Source organism: Eleutherodactylus coqui, chromosome 8 (genome assembly GCF_035609145.1).
Source record: "Eleutherodactylus coqui strain aEleCoq1 chromosome 8, aEleCoq1.hap1, whole genome shotgun sequence".
Taxonomy (NCBI): Eukaryota; Metazoa; Chordata; class Amphibia; order Anura; family Eleutherodactylidae; genus Eleutherodactylus; species Eleutherodactylus coqui.
In genome coordinates, this window is record NC_089844.1 from 97,095,125 (window position 1) to 97,117,717 (window position 22,593).

Genomic DNA, 22,593 nt, shown 5'->3' on the forward strand with positions numbered 1-22,593 from the left:
GCACTGCCGATTTTGAGAAAAGAAACAAAACAAAACACTGCTAGCAGCAGCCTGCACACAGGTAGATGAGCCAATGTCCAATAATGCTAAAGCTGGGGATTTCTGGACTGTATAACCAACCAAAGACGACAATAACCTGAAAACACAGAGTCCCAATATTGTTGGAGGGAAGGAAAGCTCCACATTATATGTAGTATATTCAAGTATGGAGTAGCTTATTGGAGCAAATCCAAAAGAGATGAAATCCTTCGGGAGGGCACCCTGGGGTTTTGCATAGTTATAAGATTTTTTTCATGCTTTTAAAGATATTTTGAGTCAACTGGAAAGGGTGTGTGGTGGTGGTGGGGGGGGGGGGGGGGGAGGGGATTCCGTAACGGGATTACAAGCAAAGTTTTTGTTGAGTCAAGAGAAGCTATAGATTGCTTTATGTGAACCCATTGTTTCTGGCTATCAGACCTCCATCATGGAGCTAGTTGAGAGGTGTGTGGCTAGAGGCTAGCCAATATTGTTGGAGGGAAGGAAAGCTCCAGATTATATGTAGTACATTCAAGTATGGAGTAGCTTATTGGAGCAAATCCATAAGAGATGTAATCCTTCGGGAGGGCACCCTGGGGTTTTGCATAGTTATAAGATTTTTTTCATGTTTTTAAAGATATTTTGAGTCAACTGGAAAGGGTGTGTGTGGAGGGGGGGGGGGGGGCTGGGGGAGGGATTCCATAATGGGATTACAAGCAAAGTTTTTGTTGAGTCAGGAGAAGCTATAGATTGCTTTATGTGAACCCATTGTTTCTGGCTATCAGACCTCCATCATGGAGCTAGTTGAGAGGTGTGTGTCTGTAGAGAGTAGAGATGAGCGAACGTACTAGTTTAGGGCGATTTCGCAATCGAGCATCGCTTTTTTTGAGTAACTGACTACTCGGGCAAAAAGATAAGGGGGGTGGTGGGGTGGAGCGGGGGGTAGCAGCGGGGAACAGGGGGGGGGAGCTCTCTCTCTCTACCCCCTCCCCCAACTCCCCTCTGCAACCCCCCGCTCACCCCCAGCGCCCCCCAAATCTTTTCGCCTGAGTAGTCAGTTACTCGAAAAAAGCGATGCTCGATTGCGAAATCGCCCTAAGCGAGTACGTTCGCTCATCTCTAGTAGAGAGAATTGTACTAGTCACCTGAGGTCTGTGTTGCACCCAAACAAATGGAGATAAAAGCTTGTCCATATCTTTGAAAAAATGGTGGGGTAATTCTATAGGGTGGAGTGGGAAATCTATATAGTAATTTCGATAACATAAGTAGTTTAAAGGAAGCCATTTTTCCTAACCATGAAATCTCAAATTTCAACATTTGTAAGATTCTTCCTGCAATATTTTTAGCATAGATTTGAAATTATAATGATAAATTTTTTTTGTATAAAGCGGAAATAGTAATACCCAAATATTTTATATTGTCATATTACCGAATGAAAAGATGCTTGTTTTGTAGGTAATATAATAGGTCATTAGCAATGTCAGAGTCAAGATTTGAGATTTCTGTTTGCTTATTTTCTAGAGAAGATATGTGGTCCATTAATGTCAAAATAATATTATCCTCATATACTGATATTAAAGGAGAGCGATCTCCAATCTGAATACTGTTGGAGGGCTTTCCATAATGGCTTGAGCTGGTGGTTCTAGGGAGAATGTAAAGATCAATGGGGACAATGAGGAACCTTGCTTAGTACTTTTCGTAATATTGCATTCTTCTGCAAAGGCCCCATTCATAAATACTCGCACCAAGGGATTTGAGTAGTGGGGATAATGCACTGAGGAAGGGGCCACTAAATCCCATTTTAGCTAAGGCAGCAAAAGAATACGACCAAATAATCAAGTCAAATGCCTTTTTAGGTTCCAGGGCAAGGAAAACAGCAGGAGTTTTCATAGATTCAACATACTGTGTGAGATTTAAGACTCTTCTAGTGTTATCCGGAGACTGTCTACCTTTCATCAATCCCACTTGGTCATCTCTGATTAGAGAATGCAAAATAGGTGCTAATCTAGAAGCCAATCATTTTGGTTTAGGGCATAACTGGAAGCCAAAGTATATATGGTGTTATTGATGTAACAGACGAGAATGACATATCCCCCGTGTGGATCTATTATCTCCTGGAAAAGCTGGAATGCAACAGAGTTTTTTTTATTGCAATTAAAACACCTCTCGATGTGGAGGTAAAGTGGGATTGGAACATTATAGAGTAAATACAATGTTTAACTTGGAAGGCATCTTTAGATTATAAATGTATCTCCTGTGCACAAATAACATCTGGGGACAATTTTTTGACATTTTCCCACAGTAATGCACGGCTTGGAGGGTTATTGAGCCCTTTAACATTTAGTGACATTATCTAAATCACCATAGTGCAGAGATGTCTTTATACAAGTACCTCTGCCATGCCATATTATACACCTGGTATATAACAAAAAAAAAAAGAGTTAGGAGAAAACATCGATAATTGTAAACAATCCTTCATATAGCCGTGAGTAGGAAGGGAAATGGAGCAGCTCTACCAGAATTGGGTAACAAGTACGGTGGCAAAATTTCTCAGGTGGTTCGGAAATTTTTTACTGTTCAAATTTTCACACCATCAGGGTAACAATGGTTTGTCGATTAATGATGAGCTTGTTTGCGAGGTTTCACCACCTGCTATTCTTCTAGCACTTGTGGAATGAGTTCCTTAGTGGGTAGGGAGATATTAAAGTTCCACTGCCACAGAACTGTTTCGGGCATCCCCCGGAATGTAACATTATTGCATTGAGACCTGTCCTCTAACTCTGCCACCTCGAGGTCTGAGTCCAGGGTATAATGGACATTTATGAGGTTGTGTGGCGATGCAAATTCTGCCATTTTAGTTTCTACATCAGTAATTTTGTTCTCTGCCTCAGCTATAACAGAGTTAAGAGTTTGGATGAGCTGGGTAAAGTTGACTGTAGAGAAATTTGCAGTGCTTACAGCATAGCTTTTATAGAGGTGTCAGTAACTGATACATCATTAACAGGAATGTCTTCAAAAATGTCCACCGGGGTGGGTGACAAAGCTATATTATATGAATGATCACTCACATCTGTGCCAGATTGTCCCTCTGTAGAGTCTGTCTTTTCTCTCTGCTTTGCTGGTCTAGCAGAGAGAGAGAAGAAGCAGTGTCTGCTATATGGCCTGTATGATGAGGACTGTGTTGTTCTCGATGCTCCTGCGTGTGCAACACTCCAGAGGGGTGACCCTGGGCACCTGGTTAACGTGAAGAGCTGGAAGGGTTAAGTGCTGACGTGTCACAGTGGCACTCACCATGCTCTGGTCCCAGAGGGATGACACACTGCCAAGGCCAGTGTAAATTGCAAGCCAGGCTTCGACACTCCTTTGGCTGGGTATGCCAATAAAGGGAATGAGGGGGGTTGTAGTAGATATCACTTGTGATGCCACCATTCCCACATACTGTTATTCTATGCGGCGGAGTAGGAGACTTGTGTATAGTACCTCGGGTCCTTAGGAACGGTTAAGGCCTGGTATAACTTTTACTTGAATTAAACTTGAACAGCAGGTATTACAGGTACAAATCACTTCACGTACTGACAGGCTATAGCTCAGAGGTAGGGAGGATAGACAGGATGAATACAGTCCTACAGTCCACATTATCTATATGTCACTGGTCCTGGATTGGGAGCACTCCAGAGTAGGAAGGGGGGTAGGGGTCACCCCGCAGACACACTGGCAGACAATTACTCCAGAAAAAGGCTTAACCTAGATACACCCTGCACAGCATACACGTGGGTGTCACAATCAAGAACCTCTGTGCAGTGATCCTAATGTCGGATAGCCGCACAGGAAAAAACGCCTGTATTGTGAACGGGTACCTGTTTTTAGGAAGTTGCTCTCTCTCTCTATTGCTGGGACTTCTCACATCCACACTCCAAACACTACGGGATGTCACTCTTCCTCTTCCATCTTCACCTACATGGAAGCTAAAGGTGCTTCCATGCGGCTCTGTGTTAGCACTCTCTCCTCCTAAAGATGGACTCCTTTCCCACTTTCAGACACTCCTATTTATACCTTCACTTATACACCATGACACAATAGAATAGATACATTCATTACAGAGAGCTGACAGGCAATGATTTTATGAACGTCAACCCTTCAGATGCTGCAGCTGTGCAACACATATACAGAAAATGACAAGACAACTTTGCACAGTGCATCCACATGAGACAAAACATGTATGACATTTATAGAGGGGACCAGGATGATGTTCTGGGCCACTACACGTGTCTTTTGCAAGACTTCCCTTCACATTTTTGAGCAAATTAGTGTGGCCTTTTACCTGACAGCTCTGAGTTGCTTTTTGGCCTTGCTCCCTCAGAGAGCACTCCACAGGTTCAGACACGGGGAAGCCCTTGTGGGAATTCTCTGCTGCGCCCTCTTGTTCCGATGACTGAGAAAAATACTGTGTTTCCCTAAAAACAGGTCCTACCCCTATAGTAAGACCTATCGGATTTTCGGGGGAGGCTTGAAATATAAGGCCTCCCACCAAAAAATCTTGGGTGCCGGCCCTCCGAAATAAAAAAAATTAAATTTTTAATACTCACATGGTCCGCGGCGTCCCGAGGGTGTCTGCGGCGTCACGGCGGCATCTGTAGCGGCATCGGCGGCCTCCGTCTCACAGCTGCCTTCTGCTGGCAACAGGGCTTTGAATACCCCGCCTCGGGCAAAGCGACCGCTGTGATCGGCTAACAGCCGGCGCGCAATGAGCCAATCACAGCCATTCAGTGAATGACATCAGGCTTGAAATATAAGGCCTCCCACCGAAAAATCTCGGGTGCCCCCTCCCAAATAAAAATTATTACTCACATGGTCCGCAGCGTCCCGAGGGTGTCTGCGGTGTCACGGCGGTGTCTGCGGCGGTGTCCTGGCGTCGTCCTCCTTCGTCTCACAGCTGCCTTCTGCTGGCAACAGGGCTTTGAATACCTCGCCTCCGGCAAAGCAAGCGCTGTGATTGGCTGTCAGTGCTCGATTAGCCAATCACAGCCGGCGCCCGATGAGCCAATCACAGCCATTCAGTGAATGACATCACTAAATGGCTGTGATTGGCTTATCGAGCGCTGGCTGTGATTGGCTGCCAGCGCTCGATTAGCCAATCACAGTTTGCTGGAGGCGGGGTATTCAAAGCACCGTCGCCAGCAGAAGGCATCTGTGAGACAAGGAGGCCGCCGCCGGACACCATCAGGAGGCATCGGGACACCGCGGACCAGGTAAGTAAAGACCCTCCTCCAAATTAAAACACTGTGCCCTTTTTGGGGAAAAAAATAAGACAGTGTCTTATTTTCGGGGAAGTAGTTAATAAGGTTCTCCGGTTTGGCCGATGAGTGCTTCCCTCTCTATGCAATCCTGAACCCTTAGGCAGTAGTTGAGATCTATTTGGTTGTGCATTTAGTGCTTTGGAGTCGCTATAGAGCCCTGGTGGAGCAGGAGCTCTGCAGTTAGGCAACAATTCTCTTTGGCAGTCAAGCAACGTCCTTCAGTAAAGAGATATTCTTAATGAAAACCGGATCCAGAAGGTTCACCTGCCAACAAGACAATTATCCTAAGCACACAGCCAAGACAACACAGGAGTGGCTTGGGAACTACTCTGTGAATGTCCTTGCGTGACCCAGCCAGAGCCCTGACTTGAACCTAATCAAACATCTCTGGAGAGACCTGAAGATGGTTGTCCACAGACGGTTCCCATCCAACCTGACAGAGCTTGAGAGGCTCTGCAGAGAAAAATGGCAGAAAATCCCCATATCCAGGTGTGCAAACCTTGTGGCTTCATACCCAAGAAGACTGGAGGCTGTAATCACTGCCAAAGATGCTTCAGCTAAGTACTGAGTACAGGGGGTGAATACTTGTCAATGCGAAAGGTTACCTTTTCCTTGCAAAAAACCCCAAAGATTTCTAACATTCTGTTATTACTTTGTCATTATGCGATATTGAGTGCAGAATGAAGGGAATTTGAAATTTGTTTTTAATTTGCACAAGGCCACAACATAACCAAATATAAAACCTAGTGAAAGGGTCTGAAGATTTTCCGGACCCACTGTATAAAGAGTCTGTATTATAAAAGTATATTATATACTATACAGCAAGCCGCATATCACCTTAGAACATGCTTGATGTGCACTTTCCACTTCGGTGTGTCACTCTGCATGACTGATATTCAATTTAAACTAAAGTCTAGAAGATTAAAACTGCTCAACTCACATCAGTCGACTTACTTAAAAGATAGTGAACATTGAAGCATGGCCTCTTTCACGGACTGCAGAGCCACGAATGGGATCCTGACATGCACTACACGTCTGACATTGATATCTTCTGGCTGGAGTGGCTTCCATAGATCCAACTGTTGTGAAATAATAATAATAAATCACACATCATGCAGTTTATGAACGGAACAGGGCACACAGTGAGTGATGTCTTGGAATTCTGTTCATTGGTATTCAGTGTATAGAAGGACCAACTGAGATTTACTGCTCTACACGCATGCATGTCTAATTGCTTTCCCTCCATATTAATTACTCCATGTCTGTAATTCAGAAGAAGTCAGGTGAATCCATAATAATATGCTGTAATAAAAGGCTCTGTAGTAGTACACTTTAGCTGGCCCACCTATAGAAATAGATTCAGCAGTTATCTCATAGTGTTAAATAACAAGTAATTACAGGGGTTTTCCAGTATTTGCGGCTCATATGATAATCTCATATTTGTCTCTGTTTTCAGAACCTATTGTGCAAATTCTTGGTAGTTTATATGCTGTTACTGTAAGGCCGCCTGCACACGAACGGATTTGCATTGCAGTATCCGTGGACGGCATCCGCACTGCGGTTCTGCAGCAAGTACCGTTCATAACATGCTATGGAAAATCGCTTCTTTTTGCACACTCGTGGAAATGAATTGTGATTTCCGAGAGCAGAGCAAAAATGTCAGCATGCTCTATTCTTGTGTGGTGTCCATACCCCACAAGAAGTCAATGGAAGCCGTCCGATTCGCTGCCCATCCTCAAAGAGAACACACCAATGCTGGCTGCGTGTCCCCAGATAAAATACTAAGAAAGGGGTGCATTGGCTCCGAAACGCGTCTATTATATGCTGGATTAATTCTTAATAAAAACAGAGTCAAGCTTAAAAACACGTCTCTTGCCTCTTTGAGAAAAAGGGATTGTGCCTAAAACCACATTTTTTTCCTACATTTATTTCATGTACCTGCACGTCCTACTTGGAAGGTGTGACGTTTCGTGGACTGGCTGCACCCTCTCAGATTTGTCAAGAATCGATCAACCTCACTTCCATATATATATATATATATATATATATATATATACACATACATACATACACACACATATACATATATATATATTATATATATATATATATATATATATATATATATATATATATATATATATATATATATATATATATATATATATATATATATATATATATATATAATATGAGAGGAGAAAAACAAAACAAAATTCTAAAACCAAAATATCAGTTTATAGATTTGCTCCGCTTCCTCTTTTCTCCTCTTATCTTTCACTACCTATGAATGGTGCGGCCTGCACACTCGCCCAATATGAGCAGGCCCAACCAAACAGCTATGGAATGTGGTGGAGAGGTCCATTTGCATCCGAGATCCTGCACCTACAAATACTACAGAGTTGTGGCTATCCAGTCAGAGGGACTCAAGACGTCTTTCATCTACTTGCGGAATCTATGCCACATTTAGTTTGCCAGGCTACAGGGGATCCTACAAAATGCGAGTTCCTATCCCATGACTTTTGTCAACATATATTCCTCCACATTTCTGCAGCGATCTTGCAATATTGACTTACAATGAAACCAGCTCTAAGTTGCTCAGTGTTTTTAATTGTCCCAGGCAACAGATGCATTTGCAACGCTCCTGGGCTGTCAATTGTCACTTCCAATAGGAAAACAGCAGGGTAGCAGCCATTAGCTGAGATCATTTACTATGTCTAATGTACAGATGCCAGCACTGTCCATCGGATACAGAGGAGAACAAGGAGGTAAGCTCAAGCTGGTTTTATAGAGGAGGAGCATCACTGTGGCTGTTATGGGTGTAGTGGCCCAGTACATGCTTTCCTGGCCCCCTCCATAATGTCATACATGTCTGTCTTATGTTGATGCACTGTACAAAAACTGTCATTCTGTTATGTGTATTGCACAGCTGCAGCGTGTGATGGGTTAATGTCTGCAAAGCATGGAGATTGTCTGCAAATGTAACAATTTTGTCCAGTCACGTGGGGTGAGAGAAGGTATAAATGGGAGAGTCTGAGAGCGGGAACAGGTCCATGTCTTGCTTTTTTTTTTTTAATATATGCAAAGATGAAAGTAAGAATGAACCCATCGAAAACAATGGGTTCTGTTCTCTGTGCATCGTGCTTTTTTTTATCAGCATGCATGTGTGAAGATTCCCTAAAAGGCGAATTAGCCTAATGATATCCAGGTATGTTCTTTCTCCCGCATTTTGTGCATTGTTTCACACATCCCCTTGCGCAGGGTTCCCCAACTCCAGTCCTCAGGGACCGCCAACAGGTCATGTTTTCAGGATTTCCTCAGTATTGCACAGGTGATGTAATTATTGTCAGTGCCTCAGACATTGCCACAAGTGTTATTACCATAGGATATCCTGAAAACATGACCTGTTGGTGGTCCCTGAGGACTGGAGTTGGGGACCCCTGCCCTTGCGTACTTACTTGGGTGCTTTCTTATAAATTGAAGCAAAAAATATAGTATAGTTGGAAAGCTGTGCGGTGGCCCGGGCGTAATTTCTACACGATCTTGGCCTGCATGCGTGCATAATATGCGCCAAAATAGAAATTATGCGATTTTTATTGCGCATGTACTTAATGCTATATATGTGATCGGCAGCATGGGAGCCTGTGGCAGATTGGTACAGCGTATTCTGTGCAGAACCCCTGTATGGAATACATTGTAACAACACGTTTGTTGAACTATTGTCATGTTATTTATAAATAGATACAGTAAAAACAACAGCAAAGTATTTAGCAACATATTAATACACATCTTCTGCTTCTTGAATAAAACCGGCTTTCGTACCAACCTGTGAAGATCTGCATATATGCTGCAAGCAGAGCACTTGGTCCTCGTGCTGCGGGATGATTTGTAGAACCTGGTCCCTAAACGCAACGGAAAAACGATGGTTAGTACACGGGAAATCTATTCCTCTCCATGTAGGCAGTCGTAATGCACATGGAAAGCTGTTGGAACATGAAAGGGGTTTAATGATGCAGTTTTGAAGCCAGCGCCTAAATAAGAAGGAACTCCTCCCCAGTCAGAGCTGACGATAATGAATCCTCTATGAATACATTCATGCCTTGCTCATTTAATAACTGTAACGACCTTGAAAATTTCTGCAGGAATCCTTTTCATCTCTCTTACATCTTAAATTCTCAGGCATGGTAATCTCTGCTAGAATCGATTTTTATTTTCAAAAAGAGAGGCAAACTTAACCCTCTAAGGAAACAATTAATGTGCTTAGTACAGCACTAAAGTTTAGCGCTAAATCTGAGGCGTATCCCAGGGAGAATACAGTTTACATGGTCTCTCCAATTTAGAGGGTTTTATAGCATTTGTAGGCAGAATGGTTTCAATAGAACTGCTTACTGCGCTAAAGGGCATGGATTTTATGTATATGGTTCCCTCATACCATATAAAAGTACAGGTTTTAGAAACCTTACTGTTTGCAAAGACCCCATAAATCATTACAGTATCAAGGTAAATAGTCACAATCAAAGCAATATGATATCCTGCCATTAGCAGTCACACATTTAAGAATTTGCTTTCCCTTTAAGGGGTTTTCCTGCTGTATAAAAGCAAAAAGCTGTACACTGTTTTAAAATACTTTGGGGGAAAGTTTCTAGAGACTTACAAACTTTAGTAGCATTTTGCTGGAGTAGGATGACAAATTTTATGAAGACATTCAGCTCTTAAAAAACTTTGCTGTATTTATTTGCCAGCCTACACTCCAGAAACCTACAGCAGCTACAAGGTGGCATTGATTTGTGCTATAATCTATGCCAGTCTCTGGTGTACAGTATAGTAAATCTGTAGGGCCACTGGAGGTCCTCTCTCTCCTGTTCCTCCCACCCTCTAATATTGGCAGCATGGGAAAAAAATGACAAAAAAAGTCACAGATTTTTGCACAAATGCTGCATGCAACGAAATTTACAACTTTTTTCAGCCAGAATTCTTGTATAAACGTGTAGTTAAATTTCCTGTCAGGCTACATTCACATGGGCGAGAGCTTGCCAACTTGCAATTTTCACTGCGAGGTAACGTGTTTTTAATTAACACACATTGCTTCTGTGAAGTTGTGATCTTCCTGTGCGTAATTCATGCATGCTAAAGAATTGCAAGTGTTTCCCTTGGGGCTCTTTCACACGAACGCTGTGGGCGCACAGTATAGCTGTGTGAAAAGATCGCGGGCATATTGCTATAACGATCGCGTGAGCAGGCTAATTCCTGCTACTTGAAGTAGCCCGTTCACACGATCCAAGGTGCGTGGTCCATGCTTTCCAGCTCCCATAGGAGACTATGGGAAGCACGCAGCAAAGATCCTGGTCCTATCTTTGCGTGCACCACAGAGCTTAGATGTGACCTGCAGTGACATGTCCTATCTTTGTTAGGTGTGCGAATTAAGCGCGCCTAACAATCATTTATGTGAACGCTTCTATAGGAACCCATGCGGATAGCGCTCATGTGAATGAGGCCTTAGACTTAGAGATGAGCGAGCACCAAAATGCTCGGGTGCTCGTTACTCGGGACGAAATTATCGCGATGCTCGAGGGTTCGTTTCGAGTAACGAACCCCATTGAAGTCAATGGGCGACCCGAGCATTTTTGTATATCGCCGATGCTCGCTAAGGTTTTCATTTGTGAAAATCTGGGCAATTCAAGAAAGTGATGGGAACGACACAGCAACGGATAGGGCAGCTGAGGGGCTACATGTTGGGCTGCATCTCAAGTTCCCAGGTCCCACTATTAAGCCACAATAGCGGCAAGAGTGGGCCTCCCCCCCTCCCAACAATTTTTACTTCTGAAAAGCCCTCATTAGCAATGCATACCTTAGCTAAGCACCACACTACCTCCAACAAAGCACAATCACTGCCTGCATGACACTCCGCTGCCACTTCTCCTGGGTTACATGCTGCCCAACCCCCACCTCCCGCACAACGCAGTGTCCACAGCGCACACCAAAGTGTCCCTGCGCAGCCTTCAGCTGCACTCATGCCACACCACCCTCATGTCTTTTTATAAGTGCGTCTGCCATGAGGAGGAACCGCAGGCACACACTGCAGAGGGTTGGCACGGATAGGCAGCGACCCTCTTTAAAAGGGGCGGGGCGATAGCCCACAATGCTGTACAGAAGCAATGAGAAATATAATCCTGTGCCACTGCCATCAGGAGCTGCACACGTGGGCATAGCAATGGGGAACCTATGTGCCACACACTATTCATTCTGTCAAGGTCTCTGCATGCCCCAGTCAGACCGCGGTTTTTTATAAATAGTCACAGGCAGGAACAACTCCGCAATGGGAATTCCGTGTGCACCCACAGCATGGGTGGCTCCCTGGAACCCACCGGCTGTACATAAATTGATCTGGAATATGATTTCTCCAGCAGGCTTTGGGGTATTTTGTCGCTTTCCTAATTGTGTGGAAGCAGTATGACCAAGTCAAACACAAGGTATGAATCTCATGTTAAAAATGGCTCTCCTGGCAGAGACGTCCAGACAGGCCTTTTTATTGAAAAGGATAACACCTGCCCTTTATGGGCGTTTAACAGATTACATCACTAACATATATATATTCTTATTCGCTAGATTATACAGAGTCTCCCGCCTCCCTACCCTCCCGTCCTCACGTCCGCCAAGGTATGGACTTTGTATTCTTTAGCATGCAGACAGCCTTAAGGAATTCTGTGTAGTTGACAAATGATGTGTTTAACTAGCTTGTGTTTGAAGAGTGGAAGGGGCCTAGGTAAACACACAGTATATACACATAACACTGTAGCCCTTAACTTCTTAGAAACTGGTTGAGCAACTTCGATGTATTTAGAGCAAATACCATGATTAGATTGTGTGTGTCCTTTGAACTCCTCAGAGCTGAAAGTCATTACAATAGCAAAATACATTTGGGTTATATTAAACGATAGACATTTTATAAATAATCATCATGTCTATCACAATCCCCCCTTAAAATGTCTATCCTCTAATTTTCTATCTAATTTTCACAGTTTTCTGCGCATGAGCCTATAACTGGAGCGCGTTGAAGGTTCGTTTTAGGGTCTTCAAGGGGGTGTAGGACTTGTCCACTCCTTCTGGGGATGCATCCAGCAAACTCATGGTGGGAGCGGCTTTTCCAGCATCAGTTTCACAGGTCTCTCTGACACAGGGGATAACACAGCAGACTAGAACAGAAAAGGTAACCATCAGTTCACATACAACAGCGACGCCCGTCTGTGCCAGGATCCTTTACCACCCGCTCATCCATGGCGAGGGCTGGTCCCAAAAGTTAGCTCTTTTTAGTTAGTGCGGTCAGCTTCTTAATGGCAAGTGCGTCTTTACCCGCGGGTCACGTGTCGTCTAGGATGTAGGTATGACAAGTCTCCCCTATCATCTTTCAGACACTCCCCTTTTTAGCTAAAGTCATATCTAAGGTCATTCTATTTTGAAAAGTCATAGTCGAGGTAGGTCCTATTGGTCGACTAGTCCCTATAAGGCGTCTCTAGTATAATTTATAAACCGCTGTTAATTATAATAAACATAATTAATCCAATCAACGTTTATTTACCATAATGATCAGGAAAATGGACTCGAATCTAGTTTTAACTTGGTCTCTAATTTTTAAAACTTGTCAGGTACCCCCCTTGGCTATCCTATGACGTCAATGTACACGTGTAGATCAAAACTACCACCAGGGGTCTCTCTTCTCGCTCTAGCATAATGTTACAATACTAGTAGCGTGCACAGGTACGCATGGCGTGGGACTCCCTAATCTTCACCCACACCAATGTCCCTCCTGGAGATAGTCCTAATGGTGAACACGTCCAAGTCGCCTCACCCTTGCGTCAGGGTTTTCCCACTGCCCGTAAGTCCCTACTCCTAGGAGGGGGGGGATCCCTACCTCACCTCAGAGGGAGGCCATGGATTCCCTGGGCTCATTTCCGGGCATCCATACCCTCTATCTGTACAAGTTAACACCCCACAGGGTGTGCCCTCGCCGGAACCTAAGGTCTTCTGCACTATCCCTAGGCAAATGGGAATTCCACTGACAATCCATCTTAGGAGATCGGGGCAGGCACAGTACTAGTACATTTCTCCTTTTTCTTTGGTAGCGCATGTGGTTGGCATTATCGGAACTGGCTCTTCATCTTTTTCAAACAAGGGAAACGTTGGTGTCTGACAGGATGTGGAGGAGCATAAGGGCTTTACTAAGGCACACTCCCCTGTCCAATTACCCTCCAGGCGGGTCCTCTACCTCATGTCTCCACAAAGCCAGTAAACGTCTCCTAAGGACTGGACCTGATTCTGCATCTATTCCCCTCCTATCATACTGTAGGAGGAGCAATACCCGTTGGCGAGTTCCCCAAAAATCTCCCTCCACCCTGCCTATTTGCCTGGCAGGTGTAGTTTCCAGGGTAGTCAGTAATACTCTCTCCGGTGCAAAACACTTAAGTAGTTATAGAGTATTCCTTCTTCCATTTCTCACGGACAGTGTAATTAGCGGAAATGTTCGTGAAGAGACTAATAAACCACTCTTCAGCATCTACAGGGAGATTTAGGGGGACCATCCCCGAGTGTAGTCGGGCACTACCGCACACGCAACAGTTAGACTTGTTGCTCCTGTTAGCATTGTACCTCATCAACTCCAATCAGAGATTCTGGTCAGAGTAGCCAGTCGCTACTGTCAAGGTGTCCTCAAAGGTAGGGTCGGCTATGATCATCATGTTCGTCAAGGTCTTTATCTTACGGCGGAGGGGGTTAATTATGGGCACGGGACTAAGTGAAGGCTTCCATTCGGCTGCATCTACCATACCCCTTATTTTAAACTTCCCTAAGGGATCTGTCCTCCCGTACCGGTATGTCCCCAGACTATAAGTCTCCCCCGTCCCCCGGGCTTGGATCTCCCATGGTTAGTGTAACAACCGCATTAAAACCAAGCAGCATACTAAGTTCAGCCTTCCAATACCTGCTGTCCTTATTATTCTCAAGGAGGGTTATACGACTAATTAGGGATTTCCCGCTCTTATTTTTCTTATTTAAGGCACTTCGCGGTTTATAGGACTAGTCTGTTCCTGCGTTCCATCCCACTAATCCCCAATAACGGCAGTCTTCTCCCCAGACGTTATCAGTGGCGCGAACATATTGTATTCCCCGGGTATATAAGTCATATAACCAGCTGGACTGAGCTAAATCTGGCCTGCGGTGGGATCTTGTGCCTAGACACGGGACCACAGTACAATAGTCGAAGGAATATGCGGCTACTTGAGCATTGGACGAGTTATACCAGAAGGTAACCATACCCCCATATTCTTCCGACTAAGGATTCCAGTTGCCACCCTCCTCTCTCACTAGCCTTAACCAGAGTAATGTCTTTGGCACAACTAAGACTGGTCTCCCGGATCTGAAGCTTTCTTACAGTATGAAGCATGGATCCATGTAAGTCTTTCGGCTAGTTTCACAGCTGTGGCAGTAGTCAGAAGCACCTGGTAGGGGCCATCAAATCGGGGCTCAAGAGGGTGCTTCCTGAGGAACTTCTTGATGCACACCCAATCCCCAGGCTGCAAGATATGTGTCCCAGTGTCTGCCTCTGAGTCTGGAAGAGAACACCTGTGCATAGGCTTTGGTTAGTTCTTTAACAACGGAAATCACATACTCAGTCAACACATCAGATTGTAATTGTAACCACTGAGGATAGTAACGACCTAGCCTTGGGGCTAGCCCAAACAATCTCGTAGGGAGACAATGTATAATCCCCCCTGGGTTCATATCTAACACTGTATAAGGCTATTGGATGACAGTCTTTCCAAAGTGGCGTCATTTTTAAGTATCTTACTTTTTAGCGTGCCACTACGTCTCTCCACCTTTCCACTACACTAAAGGTGGTACAATATGTAAAAGGCCTGGGATACACCCAGAGCAGACATGACATGTTACATTCACCTGCGAAGTTTATACCTCTGTCTGACTCTGAATCACTTCTGGTACCCCATATTCACAGTTTACCTCATTCATGAGCTTCTTTGCGGTTACCTACTTGTTTACCTTGGTAACAGGGTCGGCCTCCAACCTGCAAAGACATCAACAACAACAAGCACGTATTCATACTTCCCAACAAGTGGGAGCTGAACGTAGTCAATTTGCAATCCCTGAAATGGGTAGAGTGGTCCCGGCAAGTGTGGTGTGGCAAATTTACTTCTGCCCTGACTTACCTATGGCATAGATCATGCTAAACTGGACAAATGATGCAGCAGCTACAGAGAACCTAGAAGTCGCCCAACCTCTTTCAAGCGTCGTCGTCATTACTGCTTTACTAGGTGGGTCTTTCCGTCCATCAGCTGGGCCATCATGGGATACAGGAACTGTGGTGGGCAAGTGCTGTTGACCGTTCACCACACGCTGTCCTGTTTCTGCTGCTCCCATATTAGTCCATTTATTCTTTCCTTCCTTGCTGGCTGGTAACTGTAAAAGTCTTTAGCATATCAAAGTCCAAATTTTTGTCAATGTCCAAAGTTTTTTTTACCACTGACTCATGCTGTCAGTATCTTTCTTCTTTCTTCCACGGCTTGAGGGCCGCTGCCTTTGCTGCGCTGTCAGCGAGGGTGTCGTCTCTCGCCTCTCCAGTGTAGGAATCGGTGCGAACTCTCAACTTTGTCAGGTAGAAGTAGGGCCTCCATGCGACTCTGTACCGTTGCACCATTCTCAATTGGTTGTCCTGCTAAGGTAAAAAACTGTCTGGCCTTCCATATTGGGCCGTAATCATGAGCTATGCCAAATGCATACCAGGAGTCAGTGTAAAGGATTGCCGGTCTTACCTCTCGCCACTCTACACGCCTCAGTGAGGGCCTTCCATTCCGCTTATTGTACTGTGACATGCGGAGGCAGAGCTTCTGCTTCTAGGACATCTTGTTGTGTGACCACTGCATATCCGATGTGGAGTCATCAATCCTCACCCTGGTACCATCTGCAAAAAGCTCAACATATGCATTATCAACAGAGGTTCTGATAACTGTTTGCATATCTGCAGTTTCTTACTGAATTAGTACTAAATAATCGTTCTGATGTTCTTTTTCACATGGCTCGGAATCTTGTAGCACAAAATCATTTATTTATTTTTTTTCAAACCCAATAGCTGATCTACAACACCTAGATCATCTATGACCCAGATCACCTATGCCTCCCCCCTTTTGAACCGCAATACTCAATGGAAAAAGAGTCATTGCGTTCAAACTAGTAAACCAAGAGGCACAAAAACAAGCACTTTGTAGGTCAAGGTGACATTGTATGCAGCGAAGTCTGAGCGAAAATCTCCTTTAGATTTTTTTTTTTTTTTTTTTTTCCCGGTTGCAGTTAGCATTTTTTAACACAAGGGGGCGCCACACAATTCAAATTTTACGTCACCCAGTGTAATAGTATTTCAGGGTATGGCCAGCGTTTAGCTTTTACTCTCCTGTCGGAATATAATTATAGCTTCAGTGTAGACTGACACTAGAATATACAAAAGGCTTAAAGAAAAACTAAAGAATACGGATGAATTAACATCCTACTCTGGGCAATTCAGTCCCTCTTTCTTCACATAAAAAGTAAAATTACTTCACCAAATTGCATGAAAAAGTTTGCTGGGTGACTATAGTGAAATTATTCCATCTGTAGGAGCCTTCCGTAACATCATCTGTCTGAGTATCCATTGGAGAAGCGGGCAGTGGAAAACAGAGCCCCTGGGAACATGAGAGAGCGTCCCCTGTCATGTATTCCCGGCCTCTGCCCCCCATGCATCAACTCCAATCTTCCATGCGCTATAAACCAGCTTAGTCATCTACTATGTCCCAAGCTGCATCTCCACAAAGGTTTGTTTCCCTGAACTTATCACACATCCAAAGTGGCCACATCTTGGAGCGTAACAAAGTCTGGTCAAACAAAACCTTTGTTCAGACAATCATGATGTTAGCACTGGATACAGTGGCATTGGGAAATATAGGCCTCCCAAATGCAGCAAAATGGCCGCCAGAGGCAGAAAGGGGCGGGGCTACAGATCTCCCAGGCGAGGCAAAATGGCTGCCGGAGGACCGGGCGGGGCCAGGGGCAGCAGCACTTCCAGGTGAGGCAAGATGGCCGCTGGAGGAGGAAGGGGCGGGGCCAGGTCCTGTCCCGGATGGGGAGGGACCGGAAGTAACATCACACACCCTGAAAGTGAGCACATGGGGGGAAGTAACTTCAGGGTGGGGGCAGGCCTCACTACATTTTCTGCAGAGTCACACTATGTTGGATTGTAAACATTGCAAGCATGGCCGCCATTACAGGGAGGGGCTGTAGTCAACACAAAGACATTACATTGTTCATAAGCAATACACATACCCCCCCTACATGCTTTCTCCTCTTCAATCTCTTAACTACATTATACCTCCTCCTAGCAATCTAAAAACACCTTTCTTTCTGCTAGGCTTCCTGCTCATCTTCTGAAAACTTTCTACAGCCTATCTTATCTGTCCATGACCTAACATTTCTTTCTGCAACTTTTCCTGGTCCTTCTCTTTGTATAACATTTCTACATGTTCAGTAAACTCTGCTGCCTTCAGCAACCAGATGACAAGCTCTATGACCTTTGTCCTTGCTCACTTTGCTCAACTCTATGCTACCTGCTTATTCTATTCTATTCAAAGTTTCTGCACACAGTACTGTTTCTCTTGTAAAATCTACTTTCTTCAAATCCTTTCCATATAACCTCTTTCCCACTCAGAATTATAATGCACATTAATTCTACAAAACACAGGGAACGACAAAGTAAACAGAAAGGGTTAATTGGAAAAAGCTTTCAGTTCACTCTTATCAGCAGCCCTCCCCCAATAATCAACACTGCACATTGTTTCTATAATAGCAGACAGACGGGATTACTGGAGAATACCCACAACGGCTCAAGGTATATATATATATCCACCTTTATATCAACCCAAGGTATATATCTCATCTACCTTTATAACAGCCCACCGTATACTAGTAATCCCCAAGAGCACTCCTTGTACACGATCTAGACAGGACATTTAGCTATACACAGAGACTGACGATTATTTTCAATGACCAAAACCTCAATAATATTCTGGAGAAATCAGCCGTCGCAAAGCACGACTATACTTCATACGTATATACCTTTTCACATATGAGAACATAACACGCTCAATCATAAAGTTAAGTATACGTATCATAAATCTTCCTAACCTCACACTAGTTTTACCTAGGAGCACGTGTCACTGGCGTGTTCCCTCAGACTTAAACAGCCGAGTCCGCCCTCCCGACACATTAACCCTCACAGAATTTATCTCTTGGTCTTGCATAAACAATTTTTAACCGTCTCAGACATAACAGACACAGCATACAAAATACCCCTTAAGCAGGTTAAAACGGTGGTCTTTTCCGAGTAAGAAAGAACTATATTACCTGCCTTTCATTGATTTATCACTCTGGATCAGGAACAGGCAGAAAAGCAGTCAGAACCCAGATCACATCGGTAGATTTACATAAAGCAATCTTACCGTGTTCTGTAGATTTTCGGGCCCCTGAGTTCTGCGTGCCATCCGCCGATCTCTGTATTTTTCCAGAATGAAAGAAATCAAAATCTCTTAACTCGGTCCACCCAGAGACGCCACTGATCTGGAATATGATTTCTCCAGCAGGCTTTGGGGTATTTTGTCGCTTTCCTAATTGTGTGGAAGCAGTATGACCAAGTCAAACACAAGGTATGAATCTCATGTTAAAAATGGCTCTCCTGGCAGAGACGTCCAGACAGGCCTTTTTATTGAAAAGGATAACACCTGCCCTTTATGGGCGTTTAACAGATTACATCACTAACATATATATATTCTTATTCGCTAGATTATACAGAGTCTCCCGCCTCCCTACCCTCCCGTCCTCACGTCCGCCAAGGTATGGACTTTGTATTCTTTAGCATGCAGACAGCCTTAAGGAATTCTGTGTAGTTGACAAATGATGTGTTTAACTAGCTTGTGTTTGAAGAGTGGAAGGGGCCTAGGTAAACACACAGTATATACACATAACACTGTAGCCCTTAACTTCTTAGAAACTGGTTGAGCAACTTCGATGTATTTAGAGCAAATACCATGATTAGATTGTGTGTGTCCTTTGAACTCCTCAGAGCTGAAAGTCATTACAATAGCAAAATACATTTGGGTTATATTAAACGATAGACATTTTATAAATAATCATCATGTCTATCACAAAATGTATTCCATTGCAGTGCCCATCACAGCTGAGGTAACGTCCGATTAAATACAGGTGGGCTTCGGCCCACACTGCATGCCCCAGTCAGACTGGGGTTCTTTAGAAGTAGACACATGCAGTTACAACTCCCTGTGGACCCACAGCATGGGTGGCTCCCTGGAACCCACCGGCGGTACATAAATACATCCCATTGCAGTGCCCAGCACAGCTGATGTAGCGTCAGCTTTAATGCAGGTGGGCAAAAAATTAATTGGATTACACTGTAGGCGAGGGCCCCAAAAAATTGGTGTACCAACAGTACTAATGTACCTCAGTAAAAATTGGCCATGCCCAACCAAGAGGGCAGGTGAAACCCATTAATCGCTTTGGTTAATGTGGCTTAATTTGTAACTAGGCCTGGAGGCAGCCCAGTTAAAATAAAAATTGGTTCAGGTGAAAGTTTCAACGCTTTAATGAGCATTGAAACGTATAAAAATTGTTTACAAAAATTATATGACTGAGCCTTGTGGGCCTAAGAAAAATTGCCCGTTCGGCGTGATTACGTGAGGTTTCAGGAGGAGGAGCAGGAGGAGGAGGATGAATATTATACACAGATTGATGAAGCTAAAAGGTCCACATTTTGGTGGTGATAGAGAACAATGCTTCCATCCGCGGGTGCAGCGTACGTATTGTTTAGGTATCGCTGCTGTCCACTGGTGGAGAAGAGAAGTCTGGGGAAATCCAGGCTTTGTTCATCTTGATGAGTGTTAGCCTGTCGGCACTGTCGGTTGACAGGCGGGTACGCTTATCTGTGATGATTCCCCCAGCCGCACTAAACACCCTCTCTGACAAGACGCTAGCCGCAGGACAAGCAAGCACCTCCAGGGCATACAGCGTGAGTTCAGGCCACGTGTCCAGCTTCGACACCCAGTAGTTGTAGGGGGCAGAGGCGTCACGGAGGACGGTCGTGCGATCGGTTACGTACTCCCTCACCATCCTTTTACAGTGCTCCCGCCGACTCAGCCTTGACTGGGGAGCGGTGACACAGTCTTGCTGGGGAGCCAGAAAGCTGTCAAAGGCCTTAGAGAGTGTTCCCCTGCCTGTGCTGTACATGCTGCCTGATCTCTGCGCCTCCCCTGCTACCTGGCCCTCGGAACTGCGCCTTCGGCCACTAGCGCTGTCGGATGGGAATTTTACCATCAGTTTGTCCGCCAGGGTCCTGTGGTATAGCATCACTCTCGAACCCCTTTCCTCTTCGGGTATGAGAGTGGAAAGGTTCTCCTTATACCGTGGGTCGACCAGTGTGTACACCCAGTAATCCGTAGTGGCCAGAATGCGTGTAACGCGAGGGTCACGAGAAAGGCATCCTAACATGAAGTCAGCCATGTGTGCCAGGGTACCTGTACGCAACACATGGCTGTCCTCACTAGGAAGATCACTTTCAGGATCCTCCTCCTCCTCCTCAGGCCACACACGCTGAAAGGATGACAGGCAAGCAGCATGGGTACCCTCAGCAGTGGGCCAAGCTGTCTCTTCCCCCTCCTTCTCTTCCCCCTCCTCCTCATCCTCCTCCCCCTCCTCCTCCTCCTCCTCCTCCTCACCGCGCTGAGATATAGACAGGAGGGTGCTCTGACTATCCAGCGACATACTGTCTTCCCCCGCCTCTGTTTCCGAGCGCAAAGCGTCTGCCTTTATGCTTTGCAGGGAACTTCTCAAGAGGCATAGCAGAGGAACGGTGACGCTAATGATTGCAGCATCGCCGATCACCATCTGGGTAGACTCCTCAAAGTTTCCAAGGACCTGGCAGATGTCTGCCAACCAGGCCCACTCTTCTGTAAAGAATTGAGGAGGCTGACTCCCACTGCGCCGCCCATGTTGGAGTTGGTATTCCACTATAGCTCTACGCTGCTCATAGAGCCTGGCCAACATGTGGAGCGTAGAGTTCCACCGTGTGGGCACGTCGCACAGCAGTCGGTGCACTGGCAGATGAAACCGATGTTGCAGGGTGCGCAGGGTGGCAGCGTCCGTGTGGGACTTGCAGAAATGTGCGCAGAGCCGGCGCACCATTCCGAGCAGATCTGACAAGCGTGGGTAGCTTTTCAGAAAGCGCTGAACCACCAAATTAAAGACGTGGGCGAGGCATGGCAAGTGCGTGAGGCTGCCGAGCTGCGAAGCCGCCACCAGGTTACGGCCGTTGTCACACACGGCCATGCCCGGTCGGAGGCTCAGCGGCGCAAGCCAGCGGTCGGTCTGCTCTGTCAGACCCTGCAGCAGTTCGTGGGCCGTGTGCCTCTTATCTCCTAAGCTGAGTAGTTTCAGCACGGCCTGCTGACGCTTGCCCACCGCTGTGCTGCCACGCCGCGCGACACCGACTGCTGCCGACGTGCTGCTGCTGACACATCTTGATTGCGAGACAGAGGTTGCGGAGGAGGGTGGTTTAGTGGAGGAAGCATACACCGCCGCAGATACCACCACCGAGCTGCGGCCCGCAATTCTGGGGGTGGGTAGGACGTGAGCGGTCCCAGGCTCTGACTCTGTCCCAGCCTCCACTAAATTCACCCAATGTGCCGTCAGGGAGATATAGTGGCCCTACCCGCCTGTGCTTGTCCACGTGTCAGTTGTTAAGTGGACCTTGGCAGTAACCGCGTTGGTGAGGGCGTGTACAATGTTGCGGGAGACGTGGTCGTGCAGGGCTGGGACGGCACATCGGGAAAAGTAGTGGCGACTGGGATCTGAGTAGCGCAGGGCCGCCGCCGCCATCATACTTTTGAATGCCTCCGTTTCCACAACCCTATACTGCAGCATCTCCAGGCTGATAAATTTTGCAATGTGCACGTTTAACGCTTGAGCGTGCGGGTGCGTGGCGGCGTACTTGCGCTCCAACACTTGCGCTAGCGACGGCTGGACGGTGCGCTGACAGACATTGGTGGATGGGGCCGAGGACAGCGGAGGTGAGGGTGTGAGCGCAGGCCAGGAGACGGTAGTGCCTGTGCCCTGAGAGGGGGGTTGGATCTCAGTGGCAGGTTGGGGCACAGGGGGAGAGGCAGCGGTGCAAACCGGAGGC

The 22,593-nt window shown here is 45.7% G+C and overlaps 1 protein-coding gene across 2 annotated transcripts in view; it reads right to left on the bottom strand.

The window, feature by feature from the left end:
• CPO (carboxypeptidase O) overlaps positions 1-22,593 on the bottom strand; it is a 189,539-nt gene that overhangs the window by 55,945 nt on the left and 111,001 nt on the right. For both annotated transcript variants that reach the window (XM_066576096.1, XM_066576095.1), the window contains 2 exons: positions 9,139-9,214; positions 6,267-6,391 (listed from right to left, as the gene is read on the bottom strand). In XM_066576096.1, coding sequence (XP_066432193.1) covers positions 6,267-6,391; positions 9,139-9,214 — 201 coding nt within the window. The remainder of the gene's footprint in view (positions 1-6,266; positions 6,392-9,138; positions 9,215-22,593) is intronic.